The sequence below is a fragment of the Drosophila rhopaloa genome, unplaced genomic scaffold (genome assembly GCF_018152115.1).
Source record: "Drosophila rhopaloa isolate 14029-0021.01 unplaced genomic scaffold, ASM1815211v1 contig_115, whole genome shotgun sequence".
Lineage (NCBI taxonomy): Eukaryota > Metazoa > Arthropoda > Insecta > Diptera > Drosophilidae > Drosophila > Drosophila rhopaloa.
The window spans coordinates 1,054,521-1,080,763 of record NW_025334990.1 but is presented as its reverse complement, the minus strand read 5'-3'; the positions used below and the strand labels follow the sequence as shown (position 1 = coordinate 1,080,763).

The 26,243-nt window shown below is 40.9% G+C and overlaps 1 protein-coding gene and 1 long non-coding RNA gene across 2 annotated transcripts; one reads left to right on the top strand and one right to left on the bottom strand.

The window, feature by feature from the left end:
* The first annotated feature begins 1,584 nt into the window (after window positions 1-1,584).
* LOC108048072 (homeobox protein orthopedia) lies at window positions 1,585-25,127 on the top strand. Its single transcript, XM_044461916.1, has 9 exons — window positions 1,585-2,172; window positions 2,816-3,088; window positions 9,189-9,475; window positions 10,027-10,182; window positions 20,658-20,862; window positions 20,969-21,094; window positions 22,184-22,350; window positions 23,798-23,859; window positions 23,966-25,127. The coding sequence occupies exons 2-9, from the start codon at window positions 3,058-3,060 to the stop codon at window positions 24,189-24,191; spliced, it is 1,260 nt and encodes a 419-aa protein (XP_044317851.1). The 5' UTR covers window positions 1,585-2,172; window positions 2,816-3,057; the 3' UTR covers window positions 24,192-25,127.
* LOC123038143 lies at window positions 7,904-8,197 on the bottom strand. The gene is made up of 2 exons (XR_006417790.1): window positions 8,100-8,197; window positions 7,904-8,033 (listed from the first exon to the last, which is right to left on the bottom strand). It is a non-coding gene; the product is annotated as an uncharacterized LOC123038143 (long non-coding RNA).
* Window positions 25,128-26,243: the final 1,116 nt, after the last annotated feature.

Sequence of the window (26,243 nt, the reverse complement as noted above, 5' to 3'; positions counted from 1 at the left end):
TTTCAAAAATATATTATTTCAATTTCTATGCTTAAAAACAATGAACTATGAACTTAAGTAAAAGTACAACTTTAAAGCTTTTGAATTAGAATTTGAGACTAGTTTGAAATTATAATACCCTCTGCGAGGGTATTAAAAAGCGTAACCTGGTAATGATTTTTGTTTTGTATTTGCATTGATTTAATTACATTTCAAATATATATATTTTTGAAGGCTCCCTGATAAAAGTCAAGTACGGACTTATTTAAAATTATATAATTATTAAATGGTATTATTTGCCAAGTTTTTTTTAAAAGTTTTTAATAACAATTATTTTCTGTAAGAGTCTTCCCAAAAGAGTTATTTGCGGTTAAACAATAAAAAAGTCTTAAACAAATTTATTTTGATTTTTAAATATAAATTCACAATGTATATAAATACAAATAAAAAGTTAAAGGGACTATTATTAACAAAATAACTAACTGTTACTATTTTTGGTACATATACACTGTATAAAGTATACATTTTTTTTCCAACCTCATATTTTCGAATGCCACATTCGTCAATCAATGATCACAACAAAAATGAGAATAAAATGTCCACAAAGAAATCTCAATGTTAGATTCCCCTTAAAACTGCTATGGGATTGTGCATTCTTCTTGTGGTTTCAATGTTTTACTTTGAGTTTTTAATTAACGCCCTCGAATCAGCTGTATATGTAAGCCCGAAAGAGGGGGCAACGTATAACTGTAGACTGAGGGGGAAAGGCGGTAGGTATTCAGGAAGGGGTGGAGTGAGGGGTATGCGGACAAAGAGGGGAGATCCTTTGAATGCCGCGGTTGCCATGACAAGTTCTCATTTCGCCAGGCATTCCGTTGTCTGGCTAATTCAACATTTGTGCAGCATGCAAAATATTATCAAAATTCCGCCGAAAGTCGGAGGGACTCCCCCTCCCCCTCCTCCTCCCCCGCGACCGAGGAAAGCGGAAAACTAATAAACGACAACAGGTGAAGCTGGGCGCTGACACGTGGCAGTGATGCTGAAAAAGAATTTAAGGGCAATATTCGGAGAGTGGACTTTCGGCAATAACTGTGGGCCAAGCGCAGGTTGCCAACGCGACCAGCTGTGGAGTAGAGTTGATGGTTGCGGGGAAGTCGAGCCAGGAGCGGCATCGATGGCCCGCCTATCGATAGGCCGCAGGACCTGTTATCGCAGAGGGCGCCAAAATGGGCTATCGTTCTGGGGCCCACAACCCCCAAACTGCCTCATTCGTTGGCCCGAGTTGGGGGCGTGGCTTGGCCTACGCACACGAACTATACCCGACCCGCTCTAACAACCACTGCCGCGGGCAGCCAGAGCGAGCCAGCATGTCTGCCACGAAAGCAAGATGGCAGTGGACTCAGGTAGTTGTCTCTTTCACACGCCCATCTGGGTCTCATTCTTTTTTCGAGATTTTTTCAAATCAATGCAGGAGATAAGCCCGCAGGCAGATAACGCCCGACTTACCCGTCAATTGTGCGAGGGGGTGGCGATTGAACCCGGCGCCAGTGCGCAGTCGTTGTTGTCGAAGTTATCAGGGCCCGGAGTCAATTCGCTTTGATTTTTTCGCACTGCCCTCAAATGCAAGCGAGTCCGCCTAGGCAGCGCTACGTTTCCGGGGTTCTGCTCCGATCCGATCCGACTCGATTCGATTCGATCCGCTTCCGTTTGTCAGTGCTCAGAAGCCGTCGCCACCAGAGGCCGTTGCCCGAATTGATCTAAGCGCAGAATAACCAACGAATAAAAAAGTGAAAATGTGCCAGAAATCAGCCGGAAAAGGCTATTAATTAAACAGTAAAAACAAGGACGAAGGACCACGCCCGGGGAAGTGGGAGAGCGCCGTGCCCTCCGGCGGACAGTGTCCGGCTGTCAGTTGGTCAAACAGTTCATCAATAAACGATTCGACTTCCGTTTCATTGCGTGTCCTTACCTGTGCATGTATGCGTGTGTGTGAATGTGTGTGTGCGTGTGAGCTGAGGAAACTTTGCAACTTCCGGCCAAGTGACTTCGATTTAATTTCTTTGGCTTTTTTATGGTCAAGGCATTTAATTAATTTTACTATGGCAATTTGATCGTCTGCTGGTCTGCTGAACTCTGACCCCTAGCCCTGTGGCACACACAAAACAAGGAGCCAGCAAAAGGAGGAGGACCCAGGTGAGTCCTCTGCGAAATGAGCAATAAAAGTCAATGCAAATACCCACACAATCGAACGTCTGCAAAAGTTTCTGCGGTTAAGGAAAGTGAAACGGATTAAGTTTCTTAAGTCAATCGCACATTACTAGAATTGGCCGAATAGCTGGACATCTGACGAGGGTCAATGTTTAAGTTGAGGACATTTACAAGATGGAATAAATAGTAATCTTAAGAAAATTGGGGTTACAGAACAAATTAAAAATCATCATTAATGACTAAAAAGTAAGGGTAAATCACCGACGAAATACTTACACATTATATGGCTTTGGAACATAAAATAAAACACGCATTATTGACAGAAAACAAAGATTAAATCCGCCAATGTATACGAGTGTCAGGATTCGTGTTGCATATTTAATATGTTTTATAAATGCAAGCATAAAAGGATGAAAGCCTTTAGACCGAAACATTTAGTGGATGCAGACTAATTTAAACAATTTATTTGCAGTTTCAAATTATTTAACATAAATGTAAGCTTCTAGTATGGCTTGGAATTCCACATGTTATTAATGTAGTGAGGGATTTCATTAAAATCATTACTAATCATTTGTATACATATTAGTCAACCCAACCAAATTGATATTTATTCTTAATTTACTTCCAGCCACACCCATTTCCACCGAACTATTGACATGTAGTTCGCACCGAAGGTGAACTCCAACGTTCTGTGATAGACGAGTATACGAGCAGCCAATCCCCTTGGGATTCTGCCCCCAATCGGTTCTCGATTCAATCAAATTGAATCCCGAATCAGACAGCGAATCGAAGGTGATCTTAACTTTTGGAGCGGCTATCAGAAACAGCGACAAACTGTCGACTCTGTCGATACGCAACTTCTCGGCAAACATGCTGAACAATCTTGGGGCCAATGTGCTGGGTAAGTTTCGCCCCTCGATGGGGGGTGCGTATAATATTGTAATTAAGATCGGCAAGTGAATTGCGCTAATATATAATAATGTGTGTATTAATCCATCCAATCCGCCTGGCCATAATTAAACTAATTTCTTGAGCACACCCACCAGTGTATGTTCGTGTAGTTACTTCCGATCTTCCGATTGGCATCTCCAATGTCTGCTAAATGGCCTATAATTGAGACGTCTAAACAGATGGCGCCGGGTGTCGCGTGCATTTAGCAATAATTAAGTTGTATATTTAACTAACTCGACAAACCTTCTCCCAGTCCCATTCCCATTCCCATTCCCAGGCCCATTTCCATCGCGTGGGCGTGTGTGTGTTAATTGATATAATTGCTCTTTTAAATATGCCGCAAATTGTGAATTACATTCACACATCGCTCGGCGCACGCACGTAATTATCAAACTCTACTTGTGTCCGCATATTAATATATTAATAAATCCGAATATGCATATATAATATGTATGTGCATGCGAATAAATTATTTTTACCACACTGTTGATCAATGGTTCAAGCACTTTCAATTTTGGCAATCAATTTGTTGTTAGCCCGTCCGACACTACCTCCAATTACAGTTTGCTTGCAACTGCAACTGCAGCAATAAATGAGTTATGGCTCGCGTTTTTATTCAATTTTTATTGCCGGCCCGTAAGCGATTCGCCCTTGCATCCTTCGAAGCGTTGCAATTAATTACTTTTATTAATTTATTGCCATTTTTCACGCGCCAGTTGTCCCTGTTGCGTATGCGTAATGTCCTTAGTTGCGAAAAAAAAGAAATTTTATGGAGAGCAATCGAGAGGGGTTACACACCTGCAACAAATATATCAAAAGTTTTGGAACTATTGAAATTTTTCAACTGTCCAAGTCGGCTTTAAAAGTTTCACGCTTTAAGTTATGCTTTCCCATTTCGACCTCCATGAAAAACTATAAATTTCAATGATTCGCAGTGCGGAATCCTTTGCCAAAATCCTGCCTGCAGTGCTGGAGTCTGCCGTAATAAATTCCGTAAGCCTTTTTCGTAGTTCCGCACAACAAACGGAGGCCCTGCGAAAAGCCAAAACATTTGCATACTGGGTGCGTGGTCGAGAGGGGGGAAAGTGGAGAGCCCCATACAATTAAGAGCAATTTGCATGCAAAAGAAATGGGAGAACTTTCCCGTGAATCTCCCCTACTAATACTTAATTTGCATGCAGCGAAAGAAACTTGAATGGCGTTTTATTCCATTTTCGGTTGGACTTTTTTCGTGAGCCTCGCATTAATTAAATTAATTTCATGATTGCATTTGTAATTTGCGCAGAGCCCGCTTTGCCTTCCCTTCCACTTCACCCCCTCAAAACATTTCTGCGTGTGCTTCGCTTTGTGCGTTGGCATTTTTGCGGTGGCCTGCGCTAGTGAAATATGTGCTCAACCCCCCCACCCAGTGCCCCATTCGCATCCGCTTTGCATTGAAATGTTTTGCGGTTGCTGCGGATTCTGTTCCCTGTTGCGGTTAGTTGTTGGAGCAGCCTAGATTCCATCCTGGAGCCTATGTCCTGGTAGGCCGGCTGCTAAAAACCGCACAATTTCCAAATTTCAATAATTATGCACATTGCACATGCAACTGACGACTGAGGGGGTGGTGCATCTGGGTGCCCCAACAAGGCCTCTCCAGTCCAATCCTCTCGTATCCCATCCTGGATGGACCATACTGCTCCAGTCCAGGTCCATATATTTTGCGGGAGAAATCGCGTTCGCTACCGAAAACAGGCAAACTGATTTGCGCAAATTGTGCAAATTGCTTGCGCGATAAATTCATGTTTGCCAATTTTAATTAATTAATCGCTTTGTGCGGTTTTCATTTCGTTTCGCATCTCTTTCTCGCCAGACCAACTAAAATGTCCGCTTCAGGCCAGATGTAAATGTATCTGAGGGGACTATTTGTGTGTTGGTTACTTGGTTTCGTGTGGGCCAGCAGCAATGTTTACAGTTCCGTATTAACATTATCGCAGTTTTGGCCTGGTTGCAAATGGAGGGCTAACTAAATTACGATGATAGATTACAAAATTATGTCCTATTACCAGGCGTCGTAATGATTTTGGAACATGTTCAAGTTTTTAAGTAAATATTGTGGTTTACACAGAGTTTTAGGCTAGACTTGTTTGGCATTATGACAAATCTATCAATGCTTATCCGCGTAAATTCAATTGTCAGCCAAATAGGTACAAGTCAAAAGTCGTAACGGTCAAAGTTTTTATTTTACTTTTCTTGTGATCTGTCATTTAATGATTTTGAAACGGATGATATATTTTATATCATAACATTTAAAGTTTGTATAACGAAAAATAACATCAATTTGTATAAGAAATCAGACTTTATAAAGCCATTATTTTTTTCTACGTTTAAAATTTGCATATAAACGAAAACCAGAGCTTCGACTATCACGAAATAAGAACGCATTTCAGTTTAACAAGTTTACCCATTTGTGGATATTAAATCGGATTAATTATGGCTATGAAGTCATAAATAATTATTACTTTACGCTTAAATGTTTAAAAGTAGTCGGTATATTCAATTGTAACATCTAAAGATGAATAATTTTTTAAAGTGACCTTAGATACAATCGATATTCATTTGATATCAGAGAAAACTCTACATTTAAATTTCCGAAATCATTATATCTTTCGATTAGCTGATTAACAATCGTGAAATCTCAACAAAGAACTATCAACAGAAAGTAGCATTTGAATAGTACAAAAATAATGCCAAAGAGAGGCCCGCAATAAGTGAGCTTCAGTTCCAAGGGACTTCAGCCCTGAATGAAGAAACTGTCATCTTGATCTGCATACACAATGAACAGTTAGGGCTGCTTCTTTTTAATATTTATGTGTTACAACTGTAAAAGGCAAGGTGAAAAAATCAAAGTTAGGCCAACTAACTAACTAGCTGGTCGGACGAGGGTCGGGGCTCGGGTTCGGGCCATTGCCAGCAAAGTGCGATTTCGAGAAGTGGCGCTATTTTATGGCTCCCAAACGTGGCCCAAACACTCTCCGCACACACACTCTTTATTTGGGCGAGTGTGCATGTGTGTATGGCTCTGATTTGAGAAAACAGAAAACTGAAAACAGAAGGAAGCGGGAACTGTTGGATGTTAAAAGTCGCACTTCTTTGGAGCAACGGACCAACGGCGATGTACATATGTATCTCCCAGTCGCAGATACATGTTTGAGATGTTGCCATCGAGCGTGAATTTCGAGATGGAGAGGCCTGGAGTTGCGATGGAGATATCGCACCTAACACCGCGCCTTAAATTTACTAATCACGATCAGCGTTTTGGCGCAGTTCCCCGGACTTTCATGAGCATTCAACCATCGCTCTGTGCGTGCTGCGTAATGTTCCAAAAATATGTCAGTGAGACAGTCTGACTTTCATCGCTGCTACAGTTTGCCACAATTGCAGTTGCTCAGCCGTATTGGAAACCTCTTCGGGAAAAAGCTACAAGGTGTGGAGAGGGGGGTTGACTGGTCCCGATTGGGGACGTCACCATCTGAAAATCGCTAATGAACAGTAGCCGCACTGGGTGTATGTGTAAAAATTAGCACTTTCCGGGCAGCGCTTTTAAACGCGACTACCCGGCAGCAGCAACAAAGCCCGTTTCAGGGAATGTCGCTTGGAGGAACTCCATATCTTTTATTTGTTGATATTTATATTTATGGTTTTATGTGGCGTCTCTCGACTTGCACTCGTTCACCTGTTGGTCGGTGGATTTTGATATTCGAACACCGCTCCGGATTTCTGACGTCCGAGGGCCTGTGATGTATGCCGAAATTTTAACAAGTCCATCTCGAAAACAATAAAAATCATTGAGAGCCGCCGTTCCCGCACCGCCAACATCAAAGTCGGCAATCGAGAGTGTTCTCCACTACCCAAGCACTGCCGAGATGAAATTGAAATGGATTGCACCCGAGGAGGAGACTGAGGAGGAGGTTTTCCGCTAAGTCGCGATTTGCATTTCGGACTCGCTTTCAGAGGAAATTGCACAAGGCCAGTGGCCAGTGGACAGTGGACAGTGCCGCCTACACCTTCACTTTAAGCCCAATCGAATGGACATCGTGACGGCATCGCGGGTCCCCCAAAAGGTTACATCTCGGGGACGAGAGTTCGCATCAACCGGCGATGAGTAAATGTTTGACTTGTAGCAACAGTTGAGCTCGGGCAACAAAGGGAGTCGGGTAGAAAGAGTTGAGCCCGGAGTCGCTCTCGCACGTACATGTTAAAAATTCCAGGCGTACGATGAAGATGACTCTCCCGTGAATCGCAGACCCCGAACCCCGCACCCGTACCCCTTTCCACTACCAATCCCGATCCCAATCCCAATCCCATACCGCGATATACACGTACAAATACGATGGAAATAAAACGAAAATACGTTACGTAGTCAAGTGAGGCCTGAAGGTAGGAAATGAAAAGGGGTTAGCACTTGGCGGCTCTCTCGTTCTGTAGCTGTATTCGTGTACCCATCAGTATATGTATCCCAAGCTCTGGTTGTATCTGTATCTTTCAACCTCCGACTGTATCTGTGTGCCTCGCACCTCAGCCTGTTGTTGTTTGGCGCGCTCTCCTTCGCTCTCTCACGTTCGTTACTGTTTTTGGCATCTTTTTCCTTCTGAATGACAGGTTGTTGAAAAATTCAATTTATCCGATCGCCGCAGTTCGGTCCGAGCAATCCTCTAGTTCGTTAGCTCATCGGTCCACAGTTCGCGCAGCCAGCGAGAAACTTAGTTAATTAAAAGACAAACGCTTTCCGATTGAGCGGAACAAGTGAATACGGACTCGGGTTTTAATTCGTTTAGAGATTCAACAACAATTCAACAAAATATTTGCCAACTTCGTGAGCGTGTGTGCGGAGGCATTTAAGCTTCAGATTTGCCCTGTGAAAATTCGTTTGGTTTTAAAATCTTATTAAAATAAATAAAAAGGCATTTGGTAATATTTACATTTTCACTGCCTGTCAACCGAAGCTTCGGAATCACTTTGGCCGTTTCATATCCGATTGCAGCGGAAGAGTTCGGAGTTTTTGGTGTTGAACAGTTTATCCAGGCAAGTATCACAATAAAAGAGACCAACGGCCAAAGTAGCATTTTACAAAACTTCCAAATCATCCAATGTACGCCGAAGGTGATCAGGTCCATAAACCATTCCAATACCAAGAAAATCATGGTTTAATGCAAAAATTAAAATCGAATAGTTAAATATCCAGAGACCAGCTTTCTTTCGAAATATTTGTCCAGGCCAACTGAGATGGAAATATAAAGTGACCAATGTGTGTGACCAATCTAGCAGGATAAATTAATAAATTATATAAATGAAAATTGTGTCAGACAAATTAAATAAGACTGTTCAAATGGAAACGAAATCCTAATTTCGCTATTTTAGTTTTAACCAAAATATTTTAGGTTTTAATTTTATGGTCATAAAATATCATGGCTCAAAATGGGTTTGATAAATTAACCTTATAAATACCGGAAGCCGCAATTAATCCATATGGGGTAAATAAACGGATTACTATATTTTAATGAAATAAAATTCATATTTGGCTTTGATTCTATCAGCAAAAATATTATTAACAGTGATTTTTCTAAATTTTTTTTTTTTTAATGATTACTTATTAACTTAAAAAAAACAGTTTTTTTTTAAATTCAAATTGATGGGGTGGGAATTAAATTTTTGGCCTTTGATTTAAGTGGCCTTAGACATAATTCATATTTTTACTCGACATGAAATGTTCTTCTTTTATAAACAAATGTTTTAAACAATGTTATTTCAAAACAGGGTAAGAATAATAGACCCTGGCGGTGTTAATTGTTAGGCAAATCAAAAACTAGATGAATCTGTAATGATGTACGAATTTCAGTATTAGTTTTATTTTTTTTCTTGTAAGTTTGTCAGTTTTACTGCGATCGAATTAAAACTGTTGGATGCACTATAATAATTATTTAAATACAAGTTTTTCAAAAAACCCTTACCACTTATAAGATTTAAGGAAGTCGACATGAACTTATCAAGATTCTTTTAACCAATTTCAGGTCCCAAGGATTGTGACCTGCCCAAGGCCGCGTTAACAGCGCTGCACGCGGGCGTCAACAGTTTTGGCCAACTGCCCGTGGGTCCCAACTTGGCCGACCTTGGCGGCGGTGCTGGAGGTGGATCCTCTGGCGGAGTTCCGGTGGGCGGGGGCGTGGCACGCCTACACATTTCCGGCGGACTGTGCGACAACTCCAATGCGCTGAACAGCGGGAACGGAAACAGTGGCAACGGAAACGGCAACAACAACGGCAACAGCAACAACAACAACATGCAGCAACAGGATCAGGTGAGCAGGCCAGCGCTATATAGAGAGAGAGATAGGAAGAGTCCTAGTGAAGGGATTTATGAAGAGATATAGCGCCTAGTTGATACGAAACTTTTTTAATAATCCATGTTCTTTTCGATGTTTATTTATTCCTTCAAATTCTACTCTGCTATGCCAAAAATACAAAATCAAAATCAAACAATCCAATTCGATCCGTAATTCGATCCGAAACGAAAATGCCAATGAAAATCTGAAATTCCAAAAACGTGAATGTGTGTGTTCTGAATTGTGTAATGAACCTAATTAAATGTGCCATGAATCATATTCGTACCTTATGAATCATATCCGTAAACTATAAACAAAAGTAAGTGTACTTTGATTTCCATACTTAGAACCGTAGAACTCCTATCCTAGTCTAACTATAACTTCTGTAGACCGTAAACCGTAGTCCGTAATCTATAACGTAGTGCGTAGCTTGCATTCCTAGTCTGGTAGTTCGTCAGTGTTCTAAGATCCTCTCACAAAGGTCAACCCTCTCATTGTCCTTTCCCTTTGGCGTGTCTGTCTTGCAGCACCTGGACAAAAACAAGCAGAAGCGCCACCGCACCCGCTTCACACCCGCCCAGCTAAATGAGCTGGAGCGCTGCTTCTCGAAGACCCACTACCCGGACATCTTCATGCGGGAGGAGATCGCCATGCGGATCGGCCTGACCGAGTCACGTGTTCAGGTGAGCTATATCCCATATAGATAGGGAAAAAATTCAGTACTAAAACCTTTACTCGGGGAAAAAAGGATATCAATTAGACATAGAAATCAATTCATGGAGAAAGAATGGTGCAGGTCTCAAACAACAGGATTCAAACAATCCTGTATGTAAAATTTTGAACCTCAATCAAGTGGTTAACTCAAAACAAACTTTGAGGCATTGGCTACATACAATTTTAAGTTCAGGGGAAAGAAGCTGAATACAGTGAAATTAGTATAGATAGTACAGTAATAGATTTTAAGATTTCATTTAAATAATATGGATTTCACTGTAAGGACAGGAAAAAGCGAAACTATTTTCTGATTAAGTTTTAGCAACTTCATTAGGATATATGCAATCTATTATATATGAATTCTTATGAATTTTCTAAGTCATTTTAAATAATATTCACATTTTTAAAGCGGACATAGTTACATATTCAACTTGAACTTATATTTTACTTCTGTGAAGCTAATAAGGTGCAAAAATTTACTAAAATCTAACTTTTATCATTAGTTGAGATACTTGAAAAAATGTCTTTGTTCGCCCTGAGTAATTTTCTCAGATCTAGTTAATTATTTTTTCTTACTCTGTATGCTAACTTTGCGTGGTTTGTCCTGCGGCTTGACAGTTTTCGGTGGTCGGAGCTGTCGGAATTTCGGGCTCAGTTCGTTTTAGGAGCGACATGACATTTCACTTGTGTTGCACACAACCGCAACGGACGTTTGAATTTTGGTTTTTGGGCTGCAGTGGAAAAGTTGGGAGTATCTCTCGTTGCCAGCTTGCAACAGTTTACGAGGCTCTGGGCGGAAAGTCGCCGCCGAACGCCATTTAAGCGCCCAAAATTATACTTTATTAAAGCACATAAAGTCACATTTAGTCGGGCATTCAGCCACACCCACACATCCACACTCTCTTCCTTTTTCCCTGCAAACTTTGTGCCACACACATACACACACAATGGGCATTATCCTTTTGTGGCTGGCACAGCTCCCCTGTGCTGCTGCCATTATCCTTGTCTCTCTTTCGTCGCCCCATCTCCATCTCCGTCTCCACCTCCAATCCCCATCCCCTTGGAGGTCCTTTTTGCATGCGGGCGGGCTTTGTTTATGCGACAATCGAATTTACTGCTTCATTAAATTTGTGTTTAAGCTTCCGCTTCCGCTTTCACTGCTTGCTTTTGCTCTTTTCCCGAGATTTCTGCTCCAAATGTTTTGCTGTGCAGTGCGAGAATTGCTTTGCGGTGGAAATGAGTGCCGAAAACTTTGTCTTATTGGCCCCATCCTTCTGGAGGCCATTGGCTCTGGCTAAAACAATTAGCCATGAGTGAGCAACTCAGGCGGCGACACCTTCATGATGATCCAGCCGACTTTCTGCCCTCCGCCGGATGTGTCCTACTTTGATAAATTGTTTTAATAATTGCGTATCAGTGTAGCCCGTTAATGCTTTTTTCCAACCACTGAACCACTGCCCCCGCCCCCAGTTCCCGGATCCAGATCCGGCTGTCCAAAAGGACAATGCAATCACCTGCCAGGGGGTAAAGTCTGCAGGCGGGGGGTGAGTCTGAAGCTGAAGGCTGTTAGAACTGCCGACGGCTTTTATCCAGGTTTTTTTTTCCCAACGTTGTTGTAGTCCTGCTGTTTTAATGCTTGATTTTGCGTTGTCGTTGCGGCTTAGAGGATGTCAGGCCGTTGGATTAGTTTTGGGATTGCTGTTTAATAAAATTAGCATATAAATTAAGTTCGCAGTCGAAGGCGAAATAAAACATTTAGAGCTTCGAAAATTTCACACTTTCACGAATATACCGATATGGATATGTGAATGTGTGGATATGTGTGTGTTCGCCGAGGTCGGACCTTCATTCGATATGCACACACACGTCTGGCCCTAAATCAATCTACAAGGATTTGCAGCTAATGACGGCATAAAGACAGCCGTTCCGACCCCTCGCAGATAAATGCCCGACAATCGCTTGTCCGTATTAGCCCCGAAAATCAAGTCAAAGTTCTCCATAAGCCAAGAAATATGGGAGGGGTGAGCAGGTGCATAAGTTATGAGGCTCACGTAGTCCTGACTGGCTGAGCGGCCACTCTCACGTGTGTGCCAAAAAGGAGCAGCATTTATGGTGAATATAATTTAATAAAAATAAAAGTCACAGTAAAGGAGTTTCCCCCGCTTGGGTAGAGGCTCTTTTCTAATCGGATTTCGCCAGTTTTGGGTAAATTAGAATGGCCGAGACCAGCAGGGGGCACCCCGGCAATTGTTAATTTGTGTTTTCACACCGCCCAAACCAGTGGGCGGCATTCGTGCAATTTGCCCGGGACAATCTGTTTGTCACACGTGACATCTGCGCGGGGGGCAGATTCCTCGCCCTTCGGGGTTGGCCCAGAAGATGGCCCACCAAATTGACTTATCATGATCTGACATTGTCAAAAGCACTGTGTCGGCTTTGTCTGGAGCGCTGCAACATTTATTGGTTTGTTTATTAAATTGTTGTAAATTGTTGCACCGGGGCGGGGTCAAAGGGGAAGGTCGAGCGGCGGCCCAGCACGTGTCTGTGTGCGTGGGTGTGTGCCAGTGCACTAAATGAATTTCTCACATGATTAATTTGCCTGGCAACCTGGGCTAAGGTAGGCCGTTGAAGTCCTGGCAGGAGTCAGCAACTAATCATTTGCTTGGCAACCGCTTAATAACGAGATATTATCTAAAGTATTAATGTTTGTTTATTAAAAACAATCCATAATTAATGTACCTTTTGACACAAATTTTTTACTTTTAATTTGACACTAATGCATCTTTTTGTCGAAACTTGTATCTTTTGATCAACTACCTGAAGTTTATTGCTATAAATAATGGGAATCGCCAAATGTAGATTTTTGCTTAAAATTTATTTAAATATGTTATGATTAAATTAGTTAATTGAGTACATTTTATTTTAGGTAGTTTCATTAACTACGCTTAGATTATTAGTTTAGTTGATTGCTTAGATTAAAATTCCGATAAATTAAGTGAAGTGCTTGATCTGCGGATGATAATATGTTGTAAGCATTCTCTGGTTTGGCTTTAGCAGCCAAAGTAATACACTTTTGACATAATCTTTTAAACTTAATTTATTCAAATTATCTGGAAAACAATAACTTAAGGCCAACTTCACAGTACACACTCGAGTATTGTTTGAAGAATGTTGACAATACATAATTTCAAATGTATTCTTTGGATTTAAGTAAGATTTAAAAACAAAACATCTTGAGTTAGGAAAAACTTTAATTTACTTCTTTAGTTAAACAGCTTGTGCATTTTTTAAACTCTTACCTTAAATAATGTTAAAAATACTGAAATGTATCAAAACGCTGATTTGAGACCGGCAATTTTTCAAGTTCTGGTAAACAATCTAAACGGCTCGTGATTCGGCAAGAATAGGGAATATCGATTGGCCTAAGCCACAGGCGAATTCAAAGGGAGTCCATTCCCATCCAAAAGGAACTCATCGGCCTTCCCACTGTGAGCGCTGATAAATTATTGCCTCGACTTCAGACAGAACTAATTTATTTGCTGAGCCGCTTAATGCCCCCCTAATAATAGTCCCCCGACTGCTGAAGATGGTACAGATGGAGTAGACGAAGGCGGGATATCAGCCGGACCTATGTGACGCCCAGCCAATATGCGAATATTTCGCGAAAATTAGTCGAAATATTCTCATAAAAAGTGAGCATCTTTATTAAAAGCCCTGAAGGGGAGAGGGGGTCAAGGAGCCGGGGACATTGTAACGAGTATTTTCCAGCGAAGCACTCGAAGTCGGGCCAAAGGCGACTGGGTCGCGTCTGATATAACCATGGCATCGCAAATTTTAATTAAACTTTAATTGAAATACCAAAAACGAAAATATGCAGCCAACAGAAAAAAAGAGAAAGGTGGGACCAATGAGGGAGCTAAGCGAAATAAGTGGGCGGGCTAAATTTAGCGAAAGCTTTAAAAACCAGTCTCGACCAGGGAACTGAACCTGCAGGCGGGTTCTCCATAAAATGCACATAAAGAGCATCAAGGAAATCTGGCACGCATTCTGTTTATGGCATATGAAGCAATTCCAAAAGCAATTTCGTTGATACTTTTCATTGAAATGTTTGTGTGAAAATGGCGTGCCAAAGTGCCGGACCGACTTTGCACGCAGGGGAAGGGAGCGGGCTCTATCTGGGGATAAGCTGGTCCAAATGCTGCTGCCATTGATAGAATGACAAGAGTCCCCACGACCCAAAAAAAAAGAAAAAGGCTGAAAAACTTTGTCAAGAAGGAACATTGCGAATCAGAGGGGAGCATCGTGGAGCTGCGCATGCTCCACGAATGCAGCGGAATATTTTCGGGGGTTGCATTGGCCACCATCCCCCGAACCCCAATATCCTGAACCCCGAAAAAGAGGCTGCAGTTGCCCCGGCAACCCACTGAAAATGAAAAGGCAAAATGAAAAGCACGAGTGACAAAAATCTTGAAAAACATCTAAAACTATTTCATAAATCAGGCAAGTCGGAACTCGGCCGGTGCCACCCCCAGTGGCCCAAAGAATCGCTTTGATGATGTCTATCAAAGGACACATTTCCCCGAAAGAGACGGCTAGAGTGGGCTGCCGGAGTGCGGGAGAGAGACGGCCATAGTGGACTCAATCCCGGCGGGTTGGAGCCCCAATCTCTGGGGGAGGGTGGCTTTCTGGGGTCGCGGCAAGTGTTGTTGGGGCTGACTCGTAAAGCAGGATTTAAAGGATAACATAAAATAAATCGACTGGCATTTGTGTGTGTATGTGCGGGGGGAAGGAGCGGGGGAAGGAGGGACAGAAGTCGAGACGGCATTTTATGAATTTATACGCATTTTTTATATGCTCAGGAATGAAAAGATATTGGCCGAAAAGCGATTTCCATAAACCACTCAGGGCCGGAGTCGTAGTCGTAGTCGCAGGATATGAAAGCGGAGATAGGACCAATAATGATAATAAAAAGATGCTCAAGGAGCTCAAGTTGAAGGCAGTCGGAGAAGGAAAACAAGAAGAAAAAACAAGGAGGACATCAAAGGACGGCAGCCAGGGGACAGTTTGGTGTGGACTTTGTTGAGTGGCCATTTTATATTTCGGTTGCCTGGCAGCCTCAAGGGGGATCGGAGCTCATCCTCCTGGAATGGGTTCAAGGAAAAGCAATATCCTGGCCAATTGATTTTTGATTATGTCCCAGCAACAACAACAGCAACGGAGAGCGAGGCAATAACCAATCTGCAATCGGCAGGACCATCAAAAATTGTCATCGCAAACGAGCCGAAAAATATTATTGCACTTTCTGGCTTTGGCCAATCAACCGTTTATTAAGAGATGCTGTCGACCCATCCCATCGACCATCGACCAACGACCCACCTGATAAAAGTTTTCGACTAGCTGGCCCCGCAAATAATATTTGCATTGGGGCTAATCGAATTTTGATTGCATTTCTCTGCAGCTCTCGCTACTCTTTCCCCGTCTCTGATTGATAATTTTGAAATTGGCTTTTGAAGTGCGGCTTTCTGTGGCAAAGTGCATTTCTGTGTTGGCATCGATATGGTTTCTCTGTCGCATGCAAATCGCAGCTAGCGAAAAAACCAGAATGCAAACTGCAACTTACCGACATCCTTGCGCTGTTATTATCCTTACAGCTGTTTAATCAGCCATTAGGCATAATGCGCAATTAATGTTGCATAACGAACCGAGCGGATATCGTAAACAAGTCGGGAACGAGGGGATCACCGCCAGGTCGTATATATGACAGACCATTAAGGCACGGAACTGCAATCATAAGCAGGCTGCGGGGAAGGATGACAGCGACACAATAAACAGGTTCATAATAAAAAGCCGTTGGGCCTTTGACACCCACCCCATCATCATAATGCGATATAACCACACACCCCGAGAAGGGAGAGAACCACCCACCAGCCCATAAAATCAAAGCAAATCACTTGTTATCCCATTTCCAGCCGCAGTTCCCCGTCCGTGTAATTTGGCCGATACTTAATTTCTGACTTCTGCTTCCATTTGCTCGCCCCTCGTGAGCATTTCTGGGTCTACGACTGGTTTCTGGGTTCTGGGATCTGGGTGCTAATATCTGCGGCCTGCCACAAGAAATTGCTTTTTCATGAACTTGACTCATTTATTATTTGCAACAGTTGCCCTCCCTTTCCCCTGTTTTTGTTTGCCTTTAGCTGGTGGTGTCTCTGCCTTTGTTGCTGTTTTTTGTTTGTGTCAGTCGTGAAGTGAAAATTAAAAGTCCAAACATGAAAATGCTTTTGTATGGAACATATGGCTGAAATTTTTTGGACCACCAACTTGTTTTGGTTTTCTATTTTTTGTCTGGCTCGCAGTGCAGTCTGCAGATTGAAAGTTCTTGTGAAACGTTGAAGGCATTGAGCAGTTAGGCACAATAAAAAATCAGGCTTACTGATTTGAATTATTTGAGAAAAATGGGCCTTACCATAGTTATTTATATAAAATGTATTTTAAACTTAAGTTTACTCTTTTCAAACCTATAATAGTTTTTCTTAATATATACAAAATAATTGTTAGTTAATCACAACAAAAAGTAATTTTTTTTGGTTTGTTAAAATTGGTTCTAAAACATTTAAAATTTACATTTCTTCAAGTTCTAAACTTATTTCACTAAGGGAATAATAAATAGATAATATATTTTATGAGTGGAAATCAAATTCACAAGATTTTGTTTTATTTTGAAAATGCAAAAATCAACCACAGTATTAAAACAAGAAGTAAACATATCCAAATTGCATGAAATTACATAAATTTGTTTAGTCATGAAATATGAATTCGTTTTAACTGAGATTTTGTATATTTGTTGACATCAAAACTAATTTGACTCATAAAATTAATTAATCAAATGTATTGTATTTTATTATTAGCTTTATTTTCTTTTTAAATTACTCAAAACCATATTGTTGGAATAACTTAGAAAATGTATTGGGCAAATAATCAACATACCATTGTCCTTAGAAAATTCCCCTTATAAGACCGCGAAAAAATGCGTGTGATTTGACTTTTGGGTGGAAGGCAGCCACTCAACAGCTGATAATTTATTCATAAGGGTGAAGCTTAAAAAATTACCGTTAGACACACAATTTAACGCGGCATAAGGAGCAATTTTGTATGTTTGGGTTCACGCTTCAAATTGGGTGCAACTGAAGGAATCAGGAGTAAAAACAAATCAAAAGCAAACACACACACACGCACCCACAAAGTGGGATTGCCTGGCACACACCCTCAAATATTGTAAATACATACGTACACTTTTCAGGCAGACATAAAAAATAAATGTTTTGTTTAACCGACATTTTAACGCCTATTTACGTGCCGGGCACGTCATGCACGTTATGCCAATTTAATGGCTCGCAGCCTTAGACCAAAAAAGCAGGCAATGACTTTTGGCTTTTTCTCCCTCTCTCACCCCCTCCGTCCACCTCTTCTTCTTCTGCCTATTTCCGTTCGCATTCTTCGTGCGGGCGTGATTGTGTGTGTGCGAGTAGGGAAATGCTCTCACACGAATGTGGCTAGCAAAATAAAACAGCAAGCTAAATTTAATTTACCGAACTCAATAAGCCAGAAGGAGATGGCAACACGGTTAGAGCCTGGTGGAGAGCGAAAGAGAGGGAGCGAGCAGAGACCAGACAGTCAGACATTGTCTTAAATTATTAAATTAAAAGTTAATGAATAGAGCGACGCATAAGCACGTAAAAAACATAAACAAGTCAAGGTCGCCGACACAGCCCAACCCCCTGGAATACATATATATCTGTACACACCCCATTATCCCACCCTTGCTTCATCCATTATCCCTTGCACAATCTGGCACATTAGCGTCCCTGGTGTAACATCCAGAAATCCAGTGATACTCCAACCTGAACAACCTGCGATAGTTCCAGTTCAGCTCGGCTTAAATGGGTGCACAGGGAGAAAACGTTTAGAAATCAAGATTAGGTGCCTATAATTAGAAATAGAGTACTTTGAAAATTAGTTATGAACAAACATTTTTAGATTTCGAAACCTTATCTGTTTTGTAAAAATATATTGTGCCTGTGCTCAGGTTTCAGTTTAAAGAAGTTTGACTAAGGGCTCTTGAAAGATTCTGATTTCTCATCTGGGCTAATTTTAATTTTAGATTTTTATTTTAGTCAATAAATTTAATTCAGCTTTTGCTTGGATGGTGTAAGCACTATTAATAATATTTATAAGGAGGAAATATAGATAGTCACGTATTTACAAACCATTTGGTTTTTTAATATATTAAATATAAAAAAGCAACAAAAGTTCAGCTGAGAAATAACACTGTTCACACAGAATTTAAGTTCGATCTAAATATGGAATAAAACTCGTAAGTGCAGACTCATTAAAACTAAAAGTAATAAATACGTAAGAAAAGTTACTGTCTTAAACTAAGTTCGTGTTTTGTTCATAAGGTTTCTGTTTAAACTTATGTTCAAAAGCATTGAACAATATTTTAAGGTGTAGGTATATTTCATCAACAAAGCGTTCTTAATGCCACACTCTTATTTTTGAATTTAGATCGATTTTTTCTCCGCCTGAACTGGTTGGATTCTGGTTCCGTCTGCCGTTGTCCGACATATGACAAACCCACTGGGGACCATCAGGCCATCAGAAGGCCTTACAAGCAAAGTTACTTTGCTCGAAACTTGCCATTTTTCTTTCTGGCTCTTGCTTCGCCCCCTTTCGCGCTTACTATCTCGCTCCCTCCCGCTTTTGGCCCGCTGTTTTGGCCGTATTCCTTTCCCATTAGTCTGGCGCACTCAGACAGAAACAGTCGACGCCGACAGTCGGTGACAGCTCAAGATTTGCCACGAAATGCTGGGATTTATAAATACTATATAGCCGTATATATGCATGTGCCCGAGGGTGTGTGGGTGGGTGTGTATAACGGTTAAGTTGTCAACCCGACTGCGAGTGATGTGGATGCGAAGGCCTGATGGCCTGGCGAAATCGTTTCCATGTCACTAGTCATTCACCGGCTGGCACTTTATTCTCATTTTTTTGTAGTGCCGCTCGAAGAAGGCAAAAAAAACAAGCTGAAAGGAATGCTAGAGTTGAATTTTGAGAACTAGAGTGTCGTGCAATCTGCACTGCCATTGAATACATCCTGCCCCTAAATGTAGGCAACCCTTTTTGCCCCCACCTCTGGAGTTTACCTGTGCGAGTGTGAGTGTGAGTGGAGTGTGAGTGGGTGGGGTGGGGGGTTGGAGGTTGTGTGCTTGTGTGCTTGTGTACTGCCTTGTAAATGTCAAAACCTCAACGTGTCTACGTTGTTCGGCTGCGCTGTTCTTATGCATATGGAAATGCCAATTTGAAGCGAACACATCCGACATGGGCCTCTCTCGACCTCTCCGGCCCTAAGACAAAAGCCTATCGAAGGTCCAGCCAGGACTCGCTGACCAAAGATGCCAAATTGCCGGGGAAGTGGGTGGGCAGCTGAGGAATTTACATATGGAATTTATGCGCATGTAAATCTGTTTCTGCTTCTGTTTCTGCGAGAGTGTGTGTGCCTGTGTCGAGACATGTTTTGACTGTCACGACGGTAATTGATCTCGATTAAGACCGTGTTTGTAGGAGGCAGCAGCGCCGGAAGAAGCCCGAAGGGTTGGGTGGGAGTGGCCCGACATGGAGCCGAAATACACGCCCTTACTGGGCTGTCTCAGCAACAATTATTAAGCTGGGAAAACGCTATCAGCATATTGAAAATATCTCACTAGGCTCAGCTATCCAAATTCAATCCATATTTTCTTATTTATATGAGCACCACTTATTTTTAGATGACTATCTTATCTTTGAATACGCTCCAATTCTTCTAAAGTCTTGTGTTTTTTTACTGATTTCGTTGTTACGTTGCAATTGAAATCAACTGTTTTATTTAAATATTTCCGTAAATTAGTTCTGAAAAAGAAAAAAAATCATCTTAATCTGGTTTTTAAGTTAATAAAGAGAGAAAGAAAGATAATTGCGAGAGTTCAGTAAAGTTGATTATGACTGTTATTTTATATTTAGTCCAATAAAGTTGACGTTTACTTACAAAATATAAATTAGCTAATAATCACTTTTATAGCTTATAAATAGCTGATGATAAAGCTAATTCATTAGGCCTATATCAAACTTTTAGCTTATGTTATTTGTACATCCTGCATGTATTAAAGATTATCTGAAGATATTGCGGAACCAAAGAACAAGATTTTAAGACATCGGTTAAGTTGACAATTTTCAAATATATAGTCTAAGAGGCAAAAGTGTAGTGGGTCACTTAAACAAATTATAACTTGGTTTAAACTTTAACTAGCACATAACTTATTTGTATTTAATTTACGTATCAAAGATTAACTGATAGTTCGGTTACTACTATTTAAAAACGAGTGATATTAACTTCTAACCCCTATCATTGCAGGTCTGGTTCCAGAACCGTCGCGCCAAGTGGAAGAAGCGCAAGAAGACCACCAACGTGTTCCGCACCCCGGGCGCCCTGCTGCCCTCCCATGGACTTCCGCCGTTCGGGGCCAACATCACCAACATCGCCATGGGCGATGGCCTCTGCGGCACGGGAATGTTCGGCGGGGATCGCTGGAGTGTGGGCGTCAACCCCATGACGGCAGGTGAGTGATCAAGAACGATAAAAAGAGGTACTCCCCACTAACTATCGTACCATCCCCCTACTAACTGCTGCTTGTTCGGAACGGGGAATTCGGAATGTGGGCGCAGGCTTTGGCCAGCTGAATCAGTCCTCGCCACTCTCGTCCTCGCTGAACAGCGGCCTGAACTCGGGCATTAACATGGGCTCCGCCCTGGGAGCGGGCAGCTATCAGCACTACGGCCTGAATGCTCTGGGTAGGTGTTGTGCCACGTCCCCGCCCTCCGAGAAACCTCTGCCACGATCACATGCCCGGGAATTTTCCATCTGCATGCGGCTGACAAAAGCCAAGCGTTGACACTTTTTCGCCTGCCATGTTTTTATTTTCGGGGCTTTGTTCGGATGGCGACTGTTTGCCTCTGGCGATTTATTTGCTTAGCTTTCGATACCATCCAGTTCCAGTTTGAGTTCCAGTTCTGCCGACAATTGACCAAACACGACGCAGAGTCCGCGTCTCTCAATTCTTTGAACTCATAACACTTTTTTTCGGTAGCCCCAAAACATATGCATGCGTATGGGTAGTACCGCGTCGTATCATTTATAATGCCCCGGGCTGCCTGTTTGTTCGATCAATTAACAGTCAGTCGTTTAATTTTCAGGAATACCCAAAGGCATTTTTTCATCTTCTTTATTTGGTTTCGTATAGTTGTGCTAATTGACATTTTGGAGACATGTTCATGTCGATTTTTTATTTTTCGGCTCCGGCTACCGTCAGCAAAAGTTTTCATTGTTACACTTTTTTTAAGATTTTTAATTTTTTGTGCGCTGCTCTGCTTGCACATAAAACTGGGTGACATGACATAACGCCCTCGTAAGTTACAACTATGAAAAAGTCTTATGATATATGTGACCCTTCAAGTTTTGTGTTGTTCGGACTTATCAATCATATTTTAAATTATATAACCCAGAAATACAGCGAATTTCAACAACACCTTAATCATGAATACACAACTGCCTTTCCCTAAGTTATTTTCTCTCTTTTAATATAACTATTCGGATATACTTTAATTGATATTTACTGCTGGGACTTTAGGATCGTGCCCATGTTATTTTATGTCACTTCTTAGCTCAAAAATAGTCAATCAATAGTTGCAGTTCATTTTTGTTTTTCTGTTAACGTATTTTCTGTTAATGTATTAAAATACAGAAGATTTTTTTAAAACTCCAAACAGAGAGCCTTAAAAGAACACAGAGTTTTAAACATTTTATGAACTACTGATTTAATTTCGGTCCACAAGCGTCGAAGGCGGGTTATTAATTATGTTTCTCGTACTTTTTCCCCGCAGGCGACTCCATGATGTACCAGCACAGTGTGGGCGGGGTCAGCTGTGGGCCCAGTGGTTCGCCGAGCGCCACCACCCCGCCGAACATGAACAGCTGCTCGTCGGTGACCCCGCCGCCACTTTCCGCGCAGCCGAACTCCAGCCAAAACGAGCTGAACGGCGAGCCCATGGTGAGTCCTCCTGAACAGTTATATCTACAATATGACTGGACAAAAATATATATTTATAATTGATATTGCCTCTTAAAGTAATGGTAAACAAATTTAAGGAACCATTTTTGTACTTTAAAATAGGGAGAGAATATATGTAAATAAATATCACCCACGACTATGATATGGAAATACAAAAGTAAAGTACTAGTCAGACCAGTGACAGATTTCATTTCTGCAAATCTTAACGATTTCAATAATTTACCGTGATATAAAATTATCAACGAATTTTTGGTTCTAGCTGTTTCTCGCATTTTTTTTTTAACGAATTTTTAAAACAAAATGCTGATTTATTGATTTGGCCGTGCAAATTAAAGAATTTTTACAACTTTTTCATTTTAGGCGGAATAATATAATTCAATTAAGATAATTGTATGTCAATCAGTTCTTTTTCGAGTCAAAGGACTTTAAAATAAGACGTAAGGAAACAAATGCTACCGATAAAGTGCTTCGTTATTTCATTCTATTTATACCCGTTACTCGTAGAGTAAAAGGGTATATTGTATTCGTGCAAAAGTATGTAACAGCTAGAAGGAAGCGTTTCCGACCCTATAAAGTATATATATTCTTGATCAGGGTCACTAGCCGAGTCGATATAGCCATGTCCGTCTGTCCGTCTGTCCGTCTGTCCGTCTGTCCGTCTGTCTGTCCGTCTGTCTGTCTGTCTGTCTGTCCGTATGAACGCTGAGATCTCGGAAACTATAAAAGCTAGAAGATTGGCATTTTGCATGCAGATTCTAGGAGTTCCTACGCAGCGCAAGTTTGTTTCAAAAATGTGCCACGCCCCCTTTAACGCCCACAATCGCTTATATACGATTTTAAAAATTTAAATATTTCGGAAAAGTAAAAATGCAGTTTTATTGTGTTTATCAATACCTATCGAAATGTTGAAGAAATTTTTCAAATCGGACCATTCGTTAAAAAGTTATGCGTGATCAAAGTTTCTATCTCCATCTCTCTCGCACTCTCTTTACTTGAGTAACGGGTATCTGATAGTCGGGGCACCCGACTATAGCGTTCTCTCTTGTTTTATATTGCGGTTGTCAGCACGACAACAACAACTTAAAATAAAATGTACTTATCAAAAATCTAAACTAAAATATTTAAAATTATGTAGTTAAATTGTTTATTTAAAACCTTATTATTGTTGAAATATTACTGATATTTATTTACGGTATCAATTTAAGTTAAAATAGCTTTCCTTAATTTTTACCGAAAGCTTCACTTTGAACAGCAGTTTTAAGATACGATTGACATTAAAAAAATTAAAAATCATTTGTAGAAAATTAAGTTCAAACTTTCCGTGCGTTTCAACGGCCATAAAATTAAAAATCCTGAGATTAGATGGTTAGACTCAACTATTACTGTACAATTGCATTCAATCAACTTGTTTTCTGTTAATCAACAGCCGCTGCACCAGCAACAACAACAGCAGGCTCACCAGCAGCAGCAGCAGCAAACTCACCAACAGCAGCAGCAACAGGCTCACCAACAGCAGCAGCAGCAAGCTCACCAACAACAGCAGGTAAGTCACCACGGTTCGTGTCTCGTCTACAGCTCTCTCACCTTCCCCTACCCATCCACAGATGGCGCCACCGACACCCACACAGCAGCAACAGGACGCAGGACTTCCGCTCTGCCACCAGTCCATGCAGTCGCCGACAGATGGCGCCACCGATGACGACGTGTGGCGAGGTCACAGCATCGCCGCGCTGCGACGGCGGGCGTCGGAGCTCAATGCCACCGCTATTCCATCCTATTTACATCATCACAATTACGAGCATCACAATTCGGTCTACTGAAATTTGTTGAAGAGCTTCGAAAGCTTTTCGGATTACGGGTTCACCAACTGCGGAGGTCCTGATTTGGGCTAGGATGTTGTAATTGTAAAGTTCGTGTAATAGCCGGCCGTTGGGGATTCCGATTGCGAAACTGCGGCAGCGAAGCGTTATAAGATAACCAAAACCTAGGCTAAGGGCATTGTACAATTTATGTGTTTGCATTATTTGTTTTATGATTTCCCAGATTAAACTTAAAAGACTATAATGAATGTAAACCATGTATACGAGAAACGAAGCTTGAGAAGGCACTAACGATTGGATAGCCACTATTACGTGTGTATTCGCAACTAGCTCCTAAGCCAACTACGAAACTATTCCCGCATGAATATGTAGACATTAGACGTAACATTTGCCCCATAGTATACGAAAACTGTATAAACTAGATCGCCCGCGAGGACAAGTACGAAAAGTATCCTCGAGGCGTCACAATAATTTTTGGCAAGGCGATTCCCCGGAACTCACGCTTAGTTCGTATGTAAGCATAATTATGCCTAGGCGTGTATGTAAGTAGATCTATTCTTATGTAAGTGTTGTTGTTTTTGTGTATAGGCAGTATACTTCCGTTCCGTTGCTATCACTTGATCTAACCATACGATACAACCCATAGAATATCAAACGAGCAGCCCCAACTATAGCAACGTGACACTAACGCAGCTCAAGTCTCAACCTAAAACCGTTTCAAAGTGCACGCATCCAATGGATTACTTTTACGATTACCAATTACAAATTATACAAATACAAATACCATTATATATACATGCATACGATTATGGCATACTTGTAATAGACTTTCTTGTATCGTTTAAGCCTAAATTTAAATCCAACTAAACAAAAAACGAAACACAATTACTATGTATGTAATTATGCGTATTATTAAATAGTAAACTAAATTAAAAATTGAACGTGATTTGCATACATCAGAAGTGGAGGTGGAAAAAAAGTAGTTCATAAAGTGACTTGCTGCGTGCTCGGATCGAGTTGATAATTGATTTTAGTTGACTGGCAGTGTAATTTATGTTGGTGCTGGGTTTTATTGGACATTCCGCTGTTGTCGTATCATAGTAAGTTCGGACAGTCAATATGCTCCGTTTTTATTATTTACTAATTTTTCTTTTATTATAAAATTATTTAGCAAATGAGCCAATAGGCAAGGTCAAGCCAGATTTTAATCTAAGTAGATATCCTTTGATTTATTTACTTACATTTGAACGAAAAAACGTTACATTCCTGAACCATATAAAAAAACGATAGATGGCGCTTCTGTCATTATTTGTGTTTGGTGAGATGTGACTTGTTTTAACATCATTTGGTTTTATTTGAAATTGGTAAACTTCCAAAGGTAAAAGCTAACAAAAAAGTGTAAATGTAACCAAAATAAATAGTTTAAAAATTTTGTAGTGCCTTAAGCGCGAGTGTTTAAGATTTTTTAAAGTGTTCCAACTTCTCAACCTTTTTTTAATCTTTTTCATTTGGCAGAAAAAAAAAGGTTTTAATTGTTACAAAAAAATTAACTATTGTGCGAGCAAGAACAAAATATGTCTTGTTCTACAAGACTTCCCATATCTATGACATTCATATTTACGAATATAAGATTTCTCAAGCGGAGAGTCACAACGCGATAAATGTGCCCTTAGTTTTGACTTCTTATTCTTAAAGAACTCATCGAAACAAGTTAAAACCCTTAGCTGAAATACAAACGAAAGCAAAATAACATATCATTAAGCCTGATCTGCATGAATGAATTCAAATTGTAATGAATTTATTTTCCAAACAAAATTTGAACAATCACCACGAATGAATTGAATGACTTCCAGATTAATTATCAATGAATGAATTTAGTCAACTTTTCTAGAAAGATTAATGAAATATTGAATGAAACTTTATACATTTTTCTGAATTTCTCCGAATTTATTGTGCATTTCTGTAACAAAACAAGAGAGAACGCTATAGTCGGGTGCCCCGACTATCAGATACCCGTTACTCAGGTAAAGGGAGTGCGAGGGAGATGGAGAT

What these genes read in the sequence shown, in the direction of transcription:
- LOC108048072 (XM_044461916.1), top strand. Translation starts at nt 3,058, where the DNA reads ATGCTGAACAATCTTGGGGCCAATGTGCTGG. An exon ending in ACATGCAGCAACAGGATCAG is followed by an intron (nt 9,476 to 10,026) that starts GTGAGCAGGCCA and finishes TCTGTCTTGCAG; the next exon opens with CACCTGGACAAAAACAAGCA. An exon ending in CTACGGCCTGAATGCTCTGG is followed by an intron (nt 21,095 to 22,183) that starts GTAGGTGTTGTG and finishes TTTTCCCCGCAG; the next exon opens with GCGACTCCATGATGTACCAG.